This window comes from Oncorhynchus keta, chromosome 28 (assembly GCF_023373465.1).
Source record: "Oncorhynchus keta strain PuntledgeMale-10-30-2019 chromosome 28, Oket_V2, whole genome shotgun sequence".
NCBI classification, from domain to species: Eukaryota; Metazoa; Chordata; class Actinopteri; order Salmoniformes; family Salmonidae; genus Oncorhynchus; species Oncorhynchus keta.
Window position 1 is genome coordinate 1,469,353 of NC_068448.1, and position 20,000 is coordinate 1,489,352.

General features: G+C 44.5%; 1 protein-coding gene across 1 annotated transcript in view; it reads left to right on the top strand.

The window, feature by feature from the left end:
- The first annotated feature begins 18,101 nt into the window (after window positions 1-18,101).
- The window catches only part of LOC118381086 (rho-related GTP-binding protein RhoA-A-like), a 6,117-nt gene continuing 4,218 nt past the window's right edge, over window positions 18,102-20,000 (top strand). Inside the window, exons 1-2 of the mRNA XM_052484160.1 lie at window positions 18,102-18,119; window positions 18,794-18,914. Of these exons, the coding sequence (XP_052340120.1) occupies window positions 18,102-18,119; window positions 18,794-18,914 (139 nt within the window). The remainder of the gene's footprint in view (window positions 18,120-18,793; window positions 18,915-20,000) is intronic.

Sequence of the window (20,000 nt, forward strand, 5' to 3'; positions counted from 1 at the left end):
CCTAGCTATCTGAAGATGAATGTACTATGACTGGTCCACCTAGCTATCTGGAGATGAATGTCCACTGGTCCACCTAGCTATCTGAAGATGAATGTACTGACTATGACTGGTCCACCTAGCTATCTGGAGATGAATGTACTGACTATGGTCCACCTAGCTATCTGGAGATGAATGTACTGACTATGACTGGTCCACCTAGCTATCTGAAGATGAATGTACTGACTATGACTGGTCCACCTAGCTATCTGTAGATGAATGTACTGACTATGACTGGTCCACCTAGCTATCTGGAGATGAATGTACTGACTATGACTGGTCCACCTAGCTATCTGAAGATGAATGTACTGACTATGACTGGTCCACCTAGCTATCTGGAGATGAATGTACTGACTATGACTGGTCCACCTAGCTATCTGGAGATGAATGTCCTGACTATGACTGGTCCACCTAGCTATCTGAAGATGAATGTCCTGACTATGACTGGTCCACCTAGCTATCTGAAGATGAATGTCCTGACTATGACTGGTCCACCTAGCTATCTGAAGATGAATGTCCTGACTATGACTGGTCCACCTAGCTATCTGAAGATGAATGTACTGACTATGACTGGTCCACCTAGCTATCTGTAGATGAATGTACTGACTATATGACTGGTCCACCTAGCTATCTGGAGATGAATGTACTGACTATGACTGGTCCACCTAGCTATCTGTAGATGAATGTACTGACTATGACTGGTCCACCTAGCTATCTGGAGATGAATGTACTGACTATGACTGGTCCACCTAGCTATCTGGAGATGAATGTCCTGACTATGACTTGTCCACCTAGCTATCTGAAGATGAATGTACTGACTATGACTGGTCCACCTAGCTATCTGAAGATGAATGTACTGACTATGACTGGTCCACCTAGCTATCTGAAGATGAATGTACTGACTATGACTGGTCCACCTAGCTATCTGAAGATGAATGTACTGACTATGACTGGTCCACCTAGCTATCTGTAGATGAATGTACTGACTATGACTGGTCCACCTAGCTATCTGAGATGAATGTACTGACTATGACTGGTCCACCTAGCTATCTGAAGATGAATGTACTGACTATGACTGTGACTGGTCCACCTAGCTATCTGAAGATGAATGTACTGACTATGACTGGTCCACCTAGCTATCTGGAGATGAATGTACTGACTATGACTGGTCCACCTAGCTATCTGAAGATGAATGTACTGACTATGACTGGTCCACCTAGCTATCTGAAGATGAATGTCCTGACTATGACTGGTCCACCTAGCTATCTGAAGATGAATGTACTGACTATGACTGGTCCACCTAGCTATCTGGAGATGAATGTACTGACTATGACTGGTCCACCTAGCTATCTGAAGATGAATGTACTGACTATGACTGGTCCACCTAGCTATCTGAGATGAATGTACTGACTATGACTGGTCCACCTAGCTATCTGAAGATGAATGTACTGACTATGACTGGTCCACCTAGCTATCTGAAGATGAATGTACTGACTATGACTGGTCCACCTAGCTATCTGAAGATGAATGTCCTGACTATGACTGGTCCACCTAGCTATCTGAAGATGAATGTCCTGACTATGACTGGTCCACCTAGCTATCTAGATGAATGTACTGACTATGACTGGTCCACCTAGCTATCTGGAGATGAATGTACTGACTATGACTGGTCCACCTAGCTATCTGAAGATGAATGTCCTGACTATGACTGGTCCACCTAGCTATCTGAAGATGAATGTACTGACTATGACTGGTCCACCTAGCTATCTGAAGATGAATGTACTGACTATGACTGGTCCACCTAGCTATCTGAAGATGAATGTACTGACTATGACTGGTCCACCTAGCTATCTGAAGATGAATGTACTGACTATGACTGGTCCACCTAGCTATCTGGAGATGAATGTACTGACTATGACTGGTCCACCTAGCTATCTGGAGATGAATGTCCTGACTATGACTGGTCCACCTAGCTATCTGGAGATGAATGTACTGACTATGACTGGTCCACCTAGCTATCTGAAGATGAATGTACTGACTATGACTGGTCCACCTAGCTATCTGAAGATGAATGTACTGACTATGACTGGTCCACCTAGCTATCTGAAGATGAATGTCCTGACTATGACTGGTCCACCTAGCTATCTGAAGATGAATGTACTGACTATGACTGGTCCACCTAGCTATCTGGAGATGAATGTACTGACTATGACTGGTCCACCTAGCTATCTGGAGATGAATGTACTGACTATGACTGGTCCACCTAGCTATCTGAAGATGAATGTACTGACTATGACTGGTCCACCTAGCTATCTGAAGATGAATGTCCTGACTATGACTGGTCCACCTAGCTATCTGGAGATGAATGTACTGACTATGACTGGTCCACCTAGCTATCTGGAGATGAATGTCCTGACTATGACTGGTCCACCTAGCTATCTGGAGATGAATGTACTGACTATGACTGGTCCACCTAGCTATCTGAAGATGAATGTACTGACTATGACTGGTCCACCTAGCTATCTGAAGATGAATGTCCTGACTATGACTGGTCCACCTAGCTATCTGAAGATGAATGTACTGACTATGACTGGTCCACCTAGCTATCTGGAGATGAATGTACTGACTATGACTGGTCCACCTAGCTATCTGGAGATGAATGTACTGACTATGATATCTGGTCCACCTAGCTATCTGAAGATGAATGTACTGACTATGACTGGTCCACCTAGCTATCTGAAGATGAATGTACTGACTATGACTGGTCCACCTAGCTATCTGAAGATGAATGTCCTGACTATGACTGGTCCACCTAGCTATCTGAAGATGAATGTCCTGACTATGACTGGTCCACCTAGCTATCTGAAGATGAATCCTGACTATGACTGGTCCACCTAGCTATCTGAAGATGAATGTCCTGACTATGACTGGTCCACCTAGCTATCTGATGATGAATGTACTGACTATGACTGGTCCACCTAGCTATCTGAAGATGAATGTACTGACTATGACTGGTCCACCTAGCTATCTGAAGATGAATGTACTGACTATGACTGGTCCACCTAGCTATCTGAGATGAATGTACTGACTATGACTGGTCCACCTAGCTATCTGAAGATGAATGTCCTGACTATGACTGGTCCACCTAGCTATCTGGAGATGAATGTCCTGACTATGACTGGTCCACCTAGCTATCTGGAGATGAATGTACTGACTATGACTGGTCCACCTAGCTATCTGAAGATGAATGTACTGACTATGACTGGTCCACCTAGCTATCTGAAGATGAATGTACTGACTATGACTGGTCCACCTAGCTATCTGAAGATGAATGTACTGACTATGACTGGTCCACCTAGCTATCTGGAGATGAATGTACTGACTATGACTGGTCCACCTAGCTATCTGAAGATGAATGTCCTGACTATGACTGGTCCACCTAGCTATCTGAAGATGAATGTACTGACTATGACTGGTCCACCTAGCTATCTGAAGATGAATGTACTGACTATGACTGGTCCACCTAGCTATCTGAAGATGAATGTACTGACTATGACTGGTCCACCTAGCTATCTGGAGATGAATGTACTGACTATGACTGGTCCACCTAGCTATCTGAAGATGAATGTACTGACTATGACTGGTCCACCTAGCTATCTGAAGATGAATGTACTGACTATGACTGGTCCACCTAGCTATCTGAAGATGAATGTACTGACTATGACTGGTCCACCTAGCTATCTGAAGATGAATGTACTGACTATGACTGGTCCACCTAGCTATCTGAAGATGAATGTACTGACTATGACTGGTCCACCTAGCTATCTGGAGATGAATGTACTGACTATGACTGGTCCACCTAGCTATCTGAAGATGAATGTCCTGACTATGACTGGTCCACCTAGCTATCTGGAGATGAATGTCCTGACTATGACTGGTCCACCTAGCTATCTGAAGATGAATGTACTGACTATGACTGGTCCACCTAGCTATCTGAAGATGAATGTACTGACTATGACTGGTCCACCTAGCTATCTGAAGATGAATGTACTGACTATGACTGGTCCACCTAGCTATCTGAAGATGAATGTACTGACTATGACTGGTCCACCTAGCTATCTGAAGATGAATGTACTGACTATGACTGGTCCACCTAGCTATCTGAGATGAATGTACTGACTATGACTGGTCCACCTAGCTATCTGAAGATGAATGTCCTGACTATGACTGGTCCACCTAGCTATCTGAAGATGAATGTCCTGACTATGACTGGTCCACCTAGCTATCTGAAGATGAATGTACTGACTATGACTGGTCCACCTAGCTATCTGAGATGAATGTACTGACTATGACTGGTCCACCTAGCTATCTGAAGATGAATGTACTGACTATGACTGGTCCACCTAGCTATCTGAAGATGAATGTCCTGACTATGACTGGTCCACCTAGCTATCTGAAGATGAATGTACTGACTATGACTGGTCCACCTAGCTATCTGAAGATGAATGTACTGACTATGACTGGTCCACCTAGCTATCTGAAGATGAATGTACTGACTATGACTGGTCCACCTAGCTATCTGGAGATGAATGTCCTGACTATGACTGGTCCACCTAGCTATCTGAAGATGAATGTACTGACTATGACTGGTCCACCTAGCTATCTGGAGATGAATGTACTGACTATGACTGGTCCACCTAGCTATCTGGAAGATGAATGTACTGACTATGACTGGTCCACCTAGCTATCTGAAGATGAATGTACTGACTATGACTGGTCCACCTAGCTATCTGAAGATGAATGTCTGACTATGACTGGTCCACCTAGCTATCTGGAGATGAATGTACTGACTATGACTGGTCCACCTAGCTATCTGAAGATGAATGTACTGACTATGACTGGTCCACCTAGCTATCTGAAGATGAATGTACTGACTATGACTGGTCCACCTAGCTATCTGAAGATGAATGTACTGACTATGACTGGTCCACCTAGCTATCTGAAGATGAATGTCCTGACTATGACTGGTCCACCTAGCTATCTGAAGATGAATGTCCTGACTATGACTGGTCCACCTAGCTATCTGAAGATGAATGTACTGACTATGACTGGTCCACCTAGCTATCTGGAGATGAATGTACTGACTATGACTGGTCCACCTAGCTATCTGAAGATGAATGTACTGACTATGACTGGTCCACCTAGCTATCTGAAGATGAATGTCCTGACTATGACTGGTCCACCTAGCTATCTGAAGATGAATGTACTGACTATGACTGGTCCACCTAGCTATCTGAAGATGAATGTACTGACTATGACTGGTCCACCTAGCTATCTGAAGATGAATGTCCTGACTATGACTGGTCCACCTAGCTATCTGGAGCTGACTATGACTGGTCCACCTAGATCTGGAAGATGAATGTACTGACTATGACTGGTCCACCTAGCTATCTGGAGATGAATGTACTGACTATGACTGGTCCACCTAGCTATCTGGAGATGAATGTACTGACTATGACTGGTCCACCTAGCTATCTGAAGATGAATGTACTGACTATGACTGGTCCACCTAGCTATCTGAAGATGAATGACTATGACTGGTCCACCTAGCTATCTGAAGATGAATGTACTGACTATGACTGGTCCACCTAGCTATCTGAAGATGAATGTACTGACTATGACTGGTCCACCTAGCTATCTGAAGATGAATGTACTGACTATGACTGGTCCACCTAGCTATCTGAAGATGAATGTACTGACTATGACTGGTCCACCTAGCTATCTGAAGATGAATGTACTGACTATGACTGGTCCACCTAGCTATCTGAAGATGAATGTACTGACTATGACTGGTCCACCTAGCTATCTGAAGATGAATGTACTGACTATGACTGGTCCACCTAGCTATCTGGAGATGAATGTACTGACTATGACTGGTCCACCTAGCTATCTGAAGATGAATGTCCTGACTATGACTGGTCCACCTAGCTATCTGAAGATGAATGTACTGACTATGACTGGTCCACCTAGCTATCTGGAGATGAATGTACTGACTATGACTGGTCCACCTAGCTATCTGGAGATGAATGTACTGACTATGACTGGTCCACCTAGCTATCTGAAGATGAATGTACTGACTATGACTGGTCCACCTAGCTATCTGAAGATGAATGTACTGACTATGACTGGTCCACCTAGCTATCTGAAGATGAATGTACTGACTATGACTGGTCCACCTAGCTATCTGAAGATGAATGTACTGACTATGACTGGTCCACCTAGCTATCTGAAGATGAATGTACTGACTATGACTGGTCCACCTAGCTATCTGAAGATGAATGTACTGACTATGACTGGTCCACCTAGCTATCTGGAGATGAATGTACTGACTATGACTGGTCCACCTAGCTATCTGAAGATGAATGTACTGACTATGACTGGTCCACCTAGCTATCTGGAGATGAATGTACTGACTATGACTGGTCCACCTAGCTATCTGGAGATGAATGTACTGACTATGACTGGTCCACCTAGCTATCTGAAGATGAATGTACTGACTATGACTGGTCCACCTAGCTATCTGTAGATGAATGTACTGACTATGACTGGTCCACCTAGCTATCTGGAGATGAATGTACTGACTATGACTGGTCCACCTAGCTATCTGAAGATGAATGTACTGACTATGACTGGTCCACCTAGCTATCTGAGATGAATGTACTGACTATGACTGGTCCACCTAATCTGGAGATGAATGTCCTGACTATGACTGGTCCACCTAGCTATCTGAAGATGAATGTACTGACTATGACTGGTCCACCTAGCTATCTGAAGATGAATGTCCTGACTATGACTGGTCCACCTAGCTATCTGAAGATGAATGTACTGACTATGACTGGTCCACCTAGCTATCTGAAGATGAATGTACTGACTATGACTGGTCCACCTAGCTATCTGAAGATGAATGTACTGACTATGACTGGTCCACCTAGCTATCTGAAGATGAATGTACTGACTATGACTGGTCCACCTAGCTATCTGGAGATGAATGTACTGACTATGACTGGTCCACCTAGCTATCTGAAGATGAATGTACTGACTATGACTGGTCCACCTAGCTATCTGAAGATGAATGTACTGACTATGACTGGTCCACCTAGCTATCTGAAGATGAATGTACTGACTATGACTGGTCCACCTAGCTATCTGGAGATGAATGTACTGACTATGACTGGTCCACCTAGCTATCTGAAGATGAATGTACTGACTATGACTGGTCCACCTAGCTATCTGAAGATGAATGTACTGACTATGACTGGTCCACCTAGCTATCTGAAGATGAATGTACTGACTATGACTGGTCCACCTAGCTATCTGGAGATGAATGTACTGACTATGACTGGTCCACCTAGCTATCTGGAGATGAATGTCCTGACTATGACTGGTCCACCTAGCTATCTGGAGATGAATGTACTGACTATGACTGGTCCACCTAGCTATCTGGAGATGAATGTACTGACTATGACTGGTCCACCTAGCTATCTGAAGATGAATGTACTGACTATGACTGGTCCACCTAGCTATCTGAAGATGAATGTCCTGACTATGACTGGTCCACCTAGCTATCTGAAGATGAATGTACTGACTATGACTGGTCCACCTAGCTATCTGAAGATGAATGTACTGACTATGACTGGTCCACCTAGCTATCTACTGACTATGACTGGTCCACCTAGCTATCTGAAGATGAATGTACTGACTATGACTGGTCCACCTAGCTATCTGAAGATGAATGTCCTGACTATGACTGGTCCACCTAGCTATCTGAAGATGAATGTACTGACTATGACTGGTCCACCTAGCTATCTGGAGATGAATGTCCTGACTATGACTGGTCCACCTAGCTATCTGAAGATGAATGTACTGACTATGACTGGTCCACCTAGCTATCTGAGATGAATGTCCTGACTATGACTGGTCCACCTAGCTATCTGAAGATGAATGTACTGACTATGACTGGTCCACCTAGCTATCTGAAGATGAATGTACTGACTATGACTGGTCCACCTAGCTATCTGAAGATGAATGTACTGACTATGACTGGTCCACCTAGCTATCTGGAAGATGAATGTACTGACTATGACTGGTCCACCTAGCTATCTGGAGATGAATGTACTGACTATGACTGGTCCACCTAGCTATCTGAAGATGAATGTACTGACTATGACTGGTCCACCTAGCTATCACTGACTGACTGGTCCACCTAGCTATCTGAAGATGAATGTCCTGACTGACTGGTCCACCTAGCTATCTGTAGATGAATGTCTGACTATGACTGGTCCACCTAGCTATCTGAAGATGAATGTCCTGACTATGACTGGTCCACCTAGCTATCTGAAGATGAATGTACTGACTATGACTGGTCCACCTAGCTATCTGAGATGAATGTACTGACTATGACTGGTCCACCTAGCTATCTGAAGATGAATGTACTGACTATGACTGGTCCACCTAGCTATCTGAAGATGAATGTACTGACTATGACTGGTCCACCTAGCTATCTGAAGATGAATGTACTGACTATGACTGGTCCACCTAGCTATCTGAAGATGAATGTACTGACTATGACTGGTCCACCTAGCTATCTGAAGATGAATGTACTGACTATGACTGGTCCACCTAGCTATCTGGAGATGAATGTACTGACTATGACTGGTCCACCTAGCTATCTGAAGAGATGTCCTGAATGTCCACCTGATCTGAAGATGAATGTGACTGGTCCACCTAGCTATCTGAAGATGAATGTACTGACTATGACTGGTCCACCTAGCTATCTGGAGATGAATGTACTATGACTATGACTGGTCCACCTAGCTATCTGAAGATGAATGTACTGACTATGACTGGTCCACCTAGCTATCTGGAGATGAATGTACTGACTATGACTGGTCCACCTAGCTATCTGAAGATGAATGTACTGACTATGACTGGTCCACCTAGCTATCTGAAGATGAATGTCCTGACTATGACTGGTCCACCTAGCTATCTGAAGATGAATGTACTGACTATGACTGGTCCACCTAGCTATCTGAGATGAATGTCCTGACTATGACTGGTCCACCTAGCTATCTGAAGATGAATGTACTGACTATGACTGGTCCACCTAGCTATCTGAAGATGAATGTACTGACTATGACTGGTCCACCTAGCTATCTGAAGATGAATGTGCTGACTATGACTGGTCCACCTAGCTATCTGAAGATGAATGTACTGACTATGACTGGTCCACCTAGCTATCTGGAGATGAATGTACTGACTATGACTGGTCCACCTAGCTATCTGAAGATGAATGTCCTGACTATGACTGGTCCACCTAGCTATCTGAAGATGAATGTCCTGACTATGACTGGTCCACCTAGCTATCTGAAGATGAATGTCCTGACTATGACTGGTCCACCTAGCTATCTGAAGATGAATGTACTGACTATCTGGTCCACCTAGCTATCTGAAGATGAATGTCCTGACTATGACTGGTCCACCAGCTATCTGGAAGATGAATGTCCTGACTATGACTGGTCCACCTAGCTATCTGAAGATGAATGTACTGACTATGACTGGTCCACCTAGCTATCTGGAGATGAATGTCCTGACTATGACTGGTCCACCTAGCTATCTGAAGATGAATGTACTGACTATGACTGGTCCACCTAGCTATCTGGAGATGAATGTACTGACTATGACTGGTCCACCTAGCTATCTGAAGATGAATGTACTGACTATGACTGGTCCACCTAGCTATCTGGAGATGAATGTACTGACTATGACTGGTCCACCTAGCTATCTGGAGATGAATGTACTGACTATGACTGGTCCACCTAGCTATCTGAAGATGAATGTACTGACAGCTATGACTGGTCCACCTAGCTATCTGGAGATGAATGTACTGACTATGACTGGTCCACCTAGCTATCTGAAGATGACCCCCTGACTATGACTGGTCCACCTAGCTATCTGAAACTGATGACTGGTCCATAGCTATCCTGACTATGACTGGTCCACCTAGCTATCTGAAGATGAATGTACTGACTATGACTGGTCCACCTAGCTATCTGTAGATGAATGTACTGACTATGACTGGTCCACCTAGCTATCTGAATGACTGACTATGACTGGTCCACCTAGCTATCTGGAGATGAATGTCCTGACTATGACTGGTCCACCTAGCTATCTGAAGATGAATGTATGATGACTGGTCCACCTAGCTATCTGAAGATGAATGTACTGACTATGACTGGTCCACCTAGCTATCTGAAGATGAATGTCCTGACTATGACTGGTCCACCTAGCTATCTGAAGATGAATGTACTGACTATGACTGGTCCACCTAGCTATCTGAAAGATGAATGTACTGACTATGACTGGTCCACCTAGCTATCTGAAGATGAATGTACTGACTATGACTGGTCCACCTAGCTATCTGAAGATGAATGTCCTCTATGACTGGTCCACCTAGCTATCTGAAGATGAATGTACTGACTATGACTGGTCCACCTAGCTATCTGAAGATGAATGTACTGACTATGACTGGTCCACCTAGCTATCTGAAGATGAATGTACTGACTATGACTGGTCCACCTAGCTATCTGAAGATGAATGTCCTGACTATGACTGGTCCACCTAGCTATCTGTAGATGAATGTCCTGACTATGACTGGTCCACCTAGCTATCTGAAGATGAATGTACTGACTATGACTGGTCCACCTAGCTATCTGAAGATGAATGTACTGACTATGACTGGTCCACCTAGCTATGTAGATGAATGTACTGACTATGACTGGTCCACCTAGCTATCTGAAGATGAATGTACTGACTATGACTGGTCCACCTAGCTATCTGAAGATGAATGTCCTGACTATGACTGGTCCACCTAGCTATCTGAGATGAATGTCCTGACTATGACTGGTCCACCTAGCTATCTGAAGATGAATGTACTGACTATGACTGGTCCACCTAGCTATCTGAAGATGAATGTACTGACTATGACTGGTCCACCTAGCTATCTGAAGATGAATGTACTGACTATGACTGGTCCACCTAGCTATCTGAAGATGAATGTACTGACTATGACTGGTCCACCTAGCTATCTGAAGATGAATGTACTGACTATGACTGGTCCACCTAGCTATCTGAAGATGAATGTACTGACTATGACTGGTCCACCTAGCTATCTGAAGATGAATGTACTGACTATGACTGGTCCACCTAGCTATCTGAAGATGAATGTACTGACTATGACTGGTCCACCTAGCTATCTGGAGATGAATGTACTGACTATGACTGGTCCACCTAGCTATCTGAAGATGAATGTACTGACTATGACTGGTCCACCTAGCTATCTGAAGATGAATGTACTGACTATGACTGGTCCACCTAGCTATCTGAAGATGAATGTCCTGACTATGACTGGTCCACCTAGCTATCTGAAGATGAATGTACTGACTATGACTGGTCCACCTAGCTATCTGAAGATGAATGTACTGACTATGACTGGTCCACCTAGCTATCTGAAGATGAATGTACTGACTATGACTGGTCCACCTAGCTATCTGAAGATGAATGTCCTGACTATGACTGGTCCACCTAGCTATCTGAAGATGAATGTACTGACTATGACTGGTCCACCTAGCTATCTGAAGATGAATGTACTGACTATGACTGGTCCACCTAGCTATCTGAAGATGAATGTACTGACTATGACTGGTCCACCTAGCTATCTGAAGATGAATGTCCTGACTATGACTGGTCCACCTAGCTATCTGGAGATGAATGTACTGACTATGACTGGTCCACCTAGCTATCTGAAGATGAATGTACTGACTATGACTGGTCCACCTAGCTATCTGAAGATGAATGTACTGACTATGACTGGTCCACCTAGCTATCTGAAGATGAATGTACTGACTATGACTGGTCCACCTAGCTATCTGGAGATGAATGTACTGACTATGACTGGTCCACCTAGCTATCTGAAGATGAATGTCCTGACTATGACTGGTCCACCTAGCTATCTGGAGATGAATGTCCTGACTATGACTGGTCCACCTAGCTATCTGAAGATGAATGTACTGACTATGACTGGTCCACCTAGCTATCTGAAGATGAATGTACTGACTATGACTGGTCCACCTAGCTATCTGAAGATGAATGTACTGACTATGACTGGTCCACCTAGCTATCTGAAGATGAATGTACTGACTATGACTGGTCCACCTAGCTATCTGAAGATGAATGTACTGACTATGACTGGTCCACCTAGCTATCTGGAGATGAATGTACTGACTATGACTGGTCCACCTAGCTATCTGAAGATGAATGTACTGACTATGACTGGTCCACCTAGCTATCTGAAGATGAATGTACTGACTATGACTGGTCCACCTAGCTATCTGGAGATGAATGTACTGACTATGACTGGTCCACCTAGCTATCTGAAGATGAATGTACTGACTATGACTGGTCCACCTAGCTATCTGAAGATGAATGTACTGACTATGACTGGTCCACCTAGCTATCTGAAGATGAATGTACTGACTATGACTGGTCCACCTAGCTATCTGAAGATGAATGTCCTGACTATGACTGGTCCACCTAGCTATCTGAAGATGAATGTCCTGACTATGACTGGTCCACCTAGCTATCTGAAGATGAATGTACTGACTATGACTGGTCCACCTAGCTATCTGAAGATGAATGTACTGACTATGACTGGTCCACCTAGCTATCTGAAGATGAATGTACTGACTATGACTGGTCCACCTAGCTATCTGGAGATGAATGTACTGACTATGACTGGTCCACCTAGCTATCTGAAGATGAATGTACTGACTATGACTGGTCCACCTAGCTATCTGAAGATGAATGTCCTGACTATGACTGGTCCACCTAGCTATCTGAAGATGAATGTACTGACTATGACTGGTCCACCTAGCTATCTGAAGATGAATGTACTGACTATGACTGGTCCACCTAGCTATCTGAAGATGAATGTACTGACTATGACTGGTCCACCTAGCTATCTGGAGATGAATGTACTGACTATGACTGGTCCACCTAGCTATCTGAAGATGAATGTACTGACTATGACTGGTCCACCTAGCTATCTGAAGATGAATGTACTGACTATGACTGGTCCACCTAGCTATCTGAAGATGAATGTCCTGACTATGACTGGTCCACCTAGCTATCTGAAGATGAATGTCCTGACTATGACTGGTCCACCTAGCTATCTGAAGATGAATGTACTGACTATGACTGGTCCACCTAGCTATCTGAAGATGAATGTACTGACTATGACTGGTCCACCTAGCTATCTGGAGATGAATGTACTGACTATGACTGGTCCACCTAGCTATCTGAAGATGAATGTACTGACTATGACTGGTCCACCTAGCTATCTGGAGATGAATGTACTGACTATGACTGGTCCACCTAGCTATCTGAAGATGAATGTACTGACTATGACTGGTCCACCTAGCTATCTGGAGATGAATGTACTGACTATGACTGGTCCACCTAGCTATCTGAAGATGAATGACTATGACTGGTCCACCTAGCTATCTGAAGATGAATGTCCTGACTATGACTGGTCCACCTAGCTACTCTGACTGGTCCACCTAGCTATCTGGAGATGAATGTACTGACTATGACTGGTCCACCTAGCTATCTGAAGATGAATGTACTGACTATGACTGGTCCACCTAGCTATCTGAAGATGAATGTACTGACTATGACTGGTCCACCTAGCTATCTGAAGATGAATGTCCTGACTGTATGACTGGTCCACCTAGCTATCTGAAGATGAATGTACTGACTATGACTGGTCCACCTAGCTATCTGAAGATGAATGTACTGACTATGACTGGTCCACCTAGCTATCTGAAGATGAATGTCCTGACTATGACTGGTCCAGCCTGAAGCTATGACTGGAAGATGAAGATGAATGTACTGACTATGACTGGTCCACCTAGCTATCTGGAGATGAATGTACTGACTATGACTGGTCCACCTAGCTATCTGAAGATGAATGTACTGACTATGACTGGTCCACCTAGCTATCTACTGACTATGACTGGTCCACCTAGCTATCTGGAGATGAATGTACTGACTATGACTGGTCCACCTAGCTATCTGAAGATGAATGTACTGACTATGACTGGTCCACCTGATCTGAAGATGTCTGACTATGACTGGTCCACCTAGCTATCTGAAGATGAATGTACTGACTATGACTGGTCCACCTAGCTATCTGGAGATGAATGTAGATGACTGGTCCACCTAGCTATCTGGAGATGAATGTACTGACTATGACTGGTCCACCTAGCTATCTGAAGATGAATGTACTGACTATGACTGGTCCACCTAGCTATCTGAAGATGAATGTCCTGACTATGACTGGTCCACCTAGCTATCTGAAGATGAATGTACTGACTATGACTGGTCCACCTAGCTATCTGGAGATGAATGTACTGACTATGACTGGTCCACCTAGCTATCTGGAGATGAATGTACTGACTATGACTGGTCCACCTAGCTATCTGAAGATGAATGTACTGACTATGACTGGTCCACCTAGCTATCTGAAGATGAATGTACTGACTATGACTGGTCCACCTAGCTATCTGTAGATGAATGTACTGACTATGACTGGTCCACCTAGCTATCTGAAGATGAATGTCCTGACTATGACTGGTCCACCTAGCTATCTGTAGATGAATGTCCTGACTATGACTGGTCCACCTAGCTATCTGAAGATGAATGTACTGACTATGACTGGTCCACCTAGCTATCTGGAGATGAATGTCCTGACTATGACTGGTCCACCTAGCTATCTGGAGATGAATGTCCTGACTATGACTGGTCCACCTAGCTATCTGAAGATGAATGTCCTGACTATGACTGGTCCACCTAGCTATCTGAAGATGAATGTCCTGACTATGACTGGTCCACCTAGCTATCTGAAGATGAATGTACTGACTATGACTGGTCCACCTAGCTATCTGAAGATGAATGTACTGACTATGACTGGTCCACCTAGCTATCTGGAGATGAATGTACTGACTATGACTGGTCCACCTAGCTATCTGAAGATGAATGTACTGACTATGACTGGTCCACCTAGCTATCTGAAGATGAATGTACTGACTATGACTGGTCCACCTAGCTATCTGGAGATGAATGTACTGACTATGACTGGTCCACCTAGCTATCTGAAGATGAATGTACTGACTATGACTGGTCCACCTAGCTATCTGAAGATGAATGTACTGACTATGACTGGTCCACCTAGCTATCTGAAGATGAATGTACTGACTATGACTGGTCCACCTAGCTATCTGAAGATGAATGTACTGACTATGACTGGTCCACCTAGCTATCTGAAGATGAATGTACTGACTATGACTGGTCCACCTAGCTATCTGAAGATGAATGTACTGACTATGACTGGTCCACCTAGCTATCTGAAGATGAATGTACTGACTATGACTGGTCCACCTAGCTATCTGAAGATGAATGTACTGACTATGACTGTGATATGTGGTTGTCCCACCTAGCTATCTGAAGATGAATGTACTGACTATGACTGGTCCACCTAGCTATCTGGAGATGAATGTACTGACTATGACTGGTCCACCTAGCTATCTGAAGATGAATGTACTGACTATGACTGGTCCACCTAGCTATCTGAAGATGAATGTCCTGACTATGACTGGTCCACCTAGCTATCTGAAGATGAATGTACTGACTATGACTGGTCCACCTAGCTATCTGAAGATGAATGTACTGACTATGACTGGTCCACCTAGCTATCTGGAGATGAATGTCCTGACTATGACTGGTCCACCTAGCTATCTGAAGATGAATGTCCTGACTATGACTGGTCCACCTAGCTATCTGAAGATGAATGTCCTGACTATGACTGGTCCACCTAGCTATCTGAAGATGAATGTACTGACTATGACTGGTCCACCTAGCTATCTGAAGATGAATGTACTGACTATGACTGGTCCACCTATCTGGAGATGAATGTCCTGACTATGACTGGTCCACCCAGCTATCTGGAGATGAATGTCCTGACTATGACTGGTCCACCTAGCTATCTGTAGATGAATGTCCTGACTATGACTGGTCCACCTAGCTATCTGAAGATGAATGTCCTGACTATGACTGGTCCACCTAGCTATCTGAAGATGAATGTCCTGACTATGACTGGTCCACCTAGCTATCTGAAGATGAATGTACTGACTATGACTGGTCCACCTAGCTATCTGGAGATGAATGTCCTGACTATGACTGGTCCACCTAGCTATCTGGAGATGAATGTACTGATGGATGACTGGTCCACCCAGCTATCTGGAGATGAATGTCCTGACTATGACTGGTCCACCTAGCCATCTGGAGATAAATGTACTGACTATGACTGGTCCACCTAGCTATCTGAAGATGAATGTACTGACTATGACTGGTCCACCTAGCTATCTGAAGATGAATGTCCTGTCTATGACTGGTCCACCTAGCTATCTGAAGATGAATGTCCTGACTATGACTGGTCCACCTAGCTATCTGAAGATGAATGTCCTGACTATGACTGGTCCACCTAGCTATCTGAAGATGAATGTACTGACTATGACTGGTCCACCTAGCTATCTGGAGATGAATGTACTGACTATGGCTGGTCCACCTAGCTATCTGGAGATGAATGTCCTGACTATGGCTGGTCCACCTAGCTATCTGGAGATGAATGTACTGACTATGACTGGTACACCTAGCTATCTGAAGATGAATGTATTGACTATGACTGGTCCACCTAGCTATCTGAAGATGAATGTACTGACTATGACTGGTCCACCTAGCTATCTGTAGATGAATGTCCTGACTATGACTGGTCCACCTAGCTATCTGCAGATGAATGTCCTGACTATGACTGGTCCACCTAGCTATCTGGAGATGAATGTACTGACTATGACTGGTCCACCTAGCTATCTGAAGATGAATGTCCTGACTATGACTGGTCCACCTAGCTATCTGTAGATGAATGTCCTGACTATGACTGGTCCACCTAGCTATCTGCAGATGAATGTCCTGACTATGACTGGTCCTCCTAGCTATCTGAAGATGAATGTACTGACTATGACTGGTCCTCCTAGCTATCTGGAGATGAATGTCCTGACTATGACTGGTCCACCTAGCTATCTGAAGATGAATGTACTGACTATGACTGGTCCACCTAGCTATCTGAAGATGAATGTACTGACTATGACTGGTCCACCTAGCTATCTGTAGATGAATGTCCTGACTATGACTGGTCCACCTAGCTATCTGTAGATGAATGTCCTGACTATGACTGGTCCACCTAGCTATCTGTAGATGAATGTACTGACTATGACTGGTCCACCTAGCTATCTGTAGATGAATGTACTGACTATGACTGGTCCACCTAGCTATCTGTAAATGAATGTCCTGACTATGACTGGTCCACCTAGCTATCTGGAGATGAATGTCCTGACTATGACTGGTCCACCTAGCTATCTGAAGATGAATGTACTGACTATGACTGGTCCACCTAGCTATCTGGAGATGAATGTCCTGACTATGACTGGTCCACCTAGCTATCTGGAGATGAATGTCCTGACTATGACTGGTCCACCTAGATATCTGGAGATGAATGTACTGACTATGACTGGTCCACCTAGCTATCTGAAGATGAATGTACTGACTATGACTGGTCCACCTAGCTATCTGGAGATGAATGTACTGACTATGACTGGTCCACCTAGCTATCTGGAGATGAATGTACTGACTATGACTGGTCCACCTAGCTATCTGAAGATGAATGTCCTGACTATGACTGGTCCACCTAGCTATCTGGAGATGAATGTCCTGACTATGATTGGTCCACCTAGCTATCTGTAGATGAATGTCCTGACTGTGATTGGTCCACCTCGCAATCTGCAGATGAATGTACTGACTGAGCTAGGTGGGACAACCACATATCAATCTGAAGATGAATGCACGAACTGCCCTGGGTAGTAGTGTCTGCTAAATCATCCCATCATGCACTACGTCTATTTCTGTGGGCAGAAGCACTGTTGACACCCTTCTTGAGAACATTTTGCAGGTTTTAAGCTAATTTCCTGCAGTTGTATACATTTTGCCATGCTTAATGTTTAGTCATGTGGTATTTCAGTGACTCAAACATTACTGTAAAATCTATGGGCTAAAAAACAGTTAGCTGACATTGGCATAGTTGATCTGGATGTTTCTGAAAAGTTATAAATAGCTAACTAAGGTCTGTAATGACGGACATGACAAGAGGAACTGATGATGCAATAGCTGATTTAGAAATGTCACCTTGTACATTCTACGATTACAACTTTCAAGAATAAGTTGAAAGCTGGATTGACTTCCTTAACCACTGTGCTAAATGACTCTCTCTCTCTCTCCCTCTCTCCTCCTTTCTCTCCACCCCTCTCTCTCCCTCTCTCACTCTCTCCCTCTCCCTCTCCCACTCTCACTCTCACTCTCTCCCTCCCCTCTTTCTCTCTCTCTCCCCCTCTCTCTCCCCTCTCCCCTCTTTCTCTCTCTCTCCCCCTCTCTCTCTCCCCTCTCCCTCTCTCCTCTCTCTCTCTCTCTCACTCTCTCACTCTCTCCCCTCCCCCTCCCCTCTTTCTCTCTCTCTCTTCCCCTCCCTCTCTCCCAGGTGGAGTTAGCATTATGGGACACAGCAGGACAGGAGGACTATGACAGACTGAGACCTCTCTCCTACCCCGACACTGACGTTATACTCATGTGCTTCTCTGTAGACAGCCCAGATAGTTTAGGTAACATACAACACACACACAGCAAGGAATTGTTTTGTTGGACGGTGTATACCCCCTCCAACTCAGATCAGGAAGTGTTTTGTTGGACGGTGTATACCTGCTCACACTCAGATCAGGAAGTGTTTTGTTGGACGGTGTATACCCCCTCCAACTCAGATCAGGAAGTGTTTTGTTGGACGGTGTATACCCCCTCCAACTCAGATCAGGAAGTGTTTTGTTGGACGGTGTATACCCCCTCCAACTCAGATCAGGAAGTGTTTTGTTGGACGGTGTATACCCCCTCAGATCAGGAAGTGTTTTGTTGGACGGTGTATACCCCCTCAGATCAGGAAGTGTTTTGTTGGACGGTGTACACCCCCTCAGATCAGGAAGTGTTTTGTTGGACGGTGTATACCCCCTCCAACTCAGATCAGGAAGTGTTTTGTTGGACGGTGTACACCCCCTCAGATCAGGAAGTGTTTTGTTGGACGGTGTATACCCCCTCCAACTCAGATCAGGAAGTGTTTTGTTGGACGGTGTACACCCCTCAGATCAGGAAGTGTTTTGTTGACGGTGTATACCCCCTCCAACTCAGATCAGGAAGTGTTTTGTTGGACGGTGTACACCCCTCAGATCAGGAAGTGTTATGTTGGACGGTGTATACCCCTCAGATCAGGAAGTGTTTTGTTGGACGGTGTATACCCCCTCCAACTCAGATCAGGAAGTGTTTTGTTGGACGGTGTATACCCCCTCAGATCAGGAAGTGTTTTGTTGGACGGTGTATACCCCCTCCAACTCAGATCAGGAAGTGTTTTGTTGGACGGTGTATACCCCCTCAGATCAGGAAGTGTTTTGTTGGACGGTGTACACCCCCTCAGATCAGGAAGTGTTTTGTTGGACGGTGTATACCCCCTCCAACTCAGATCAGGAAGTGTTTTGTTGGACGGTGTATACCCCCTCAGATCAGGAAGTGTTTTGTTGGACGGTGTACACCCCCTCAGATCAGGAAGTGTTTTGTTGGATGGTGTATACCCCCTCAGATCAGGAAGTGTTTTGTTGGACGGTGTACACCCCCTCAGATCAGGAAGTGTTTTGTTGGATGGTGTA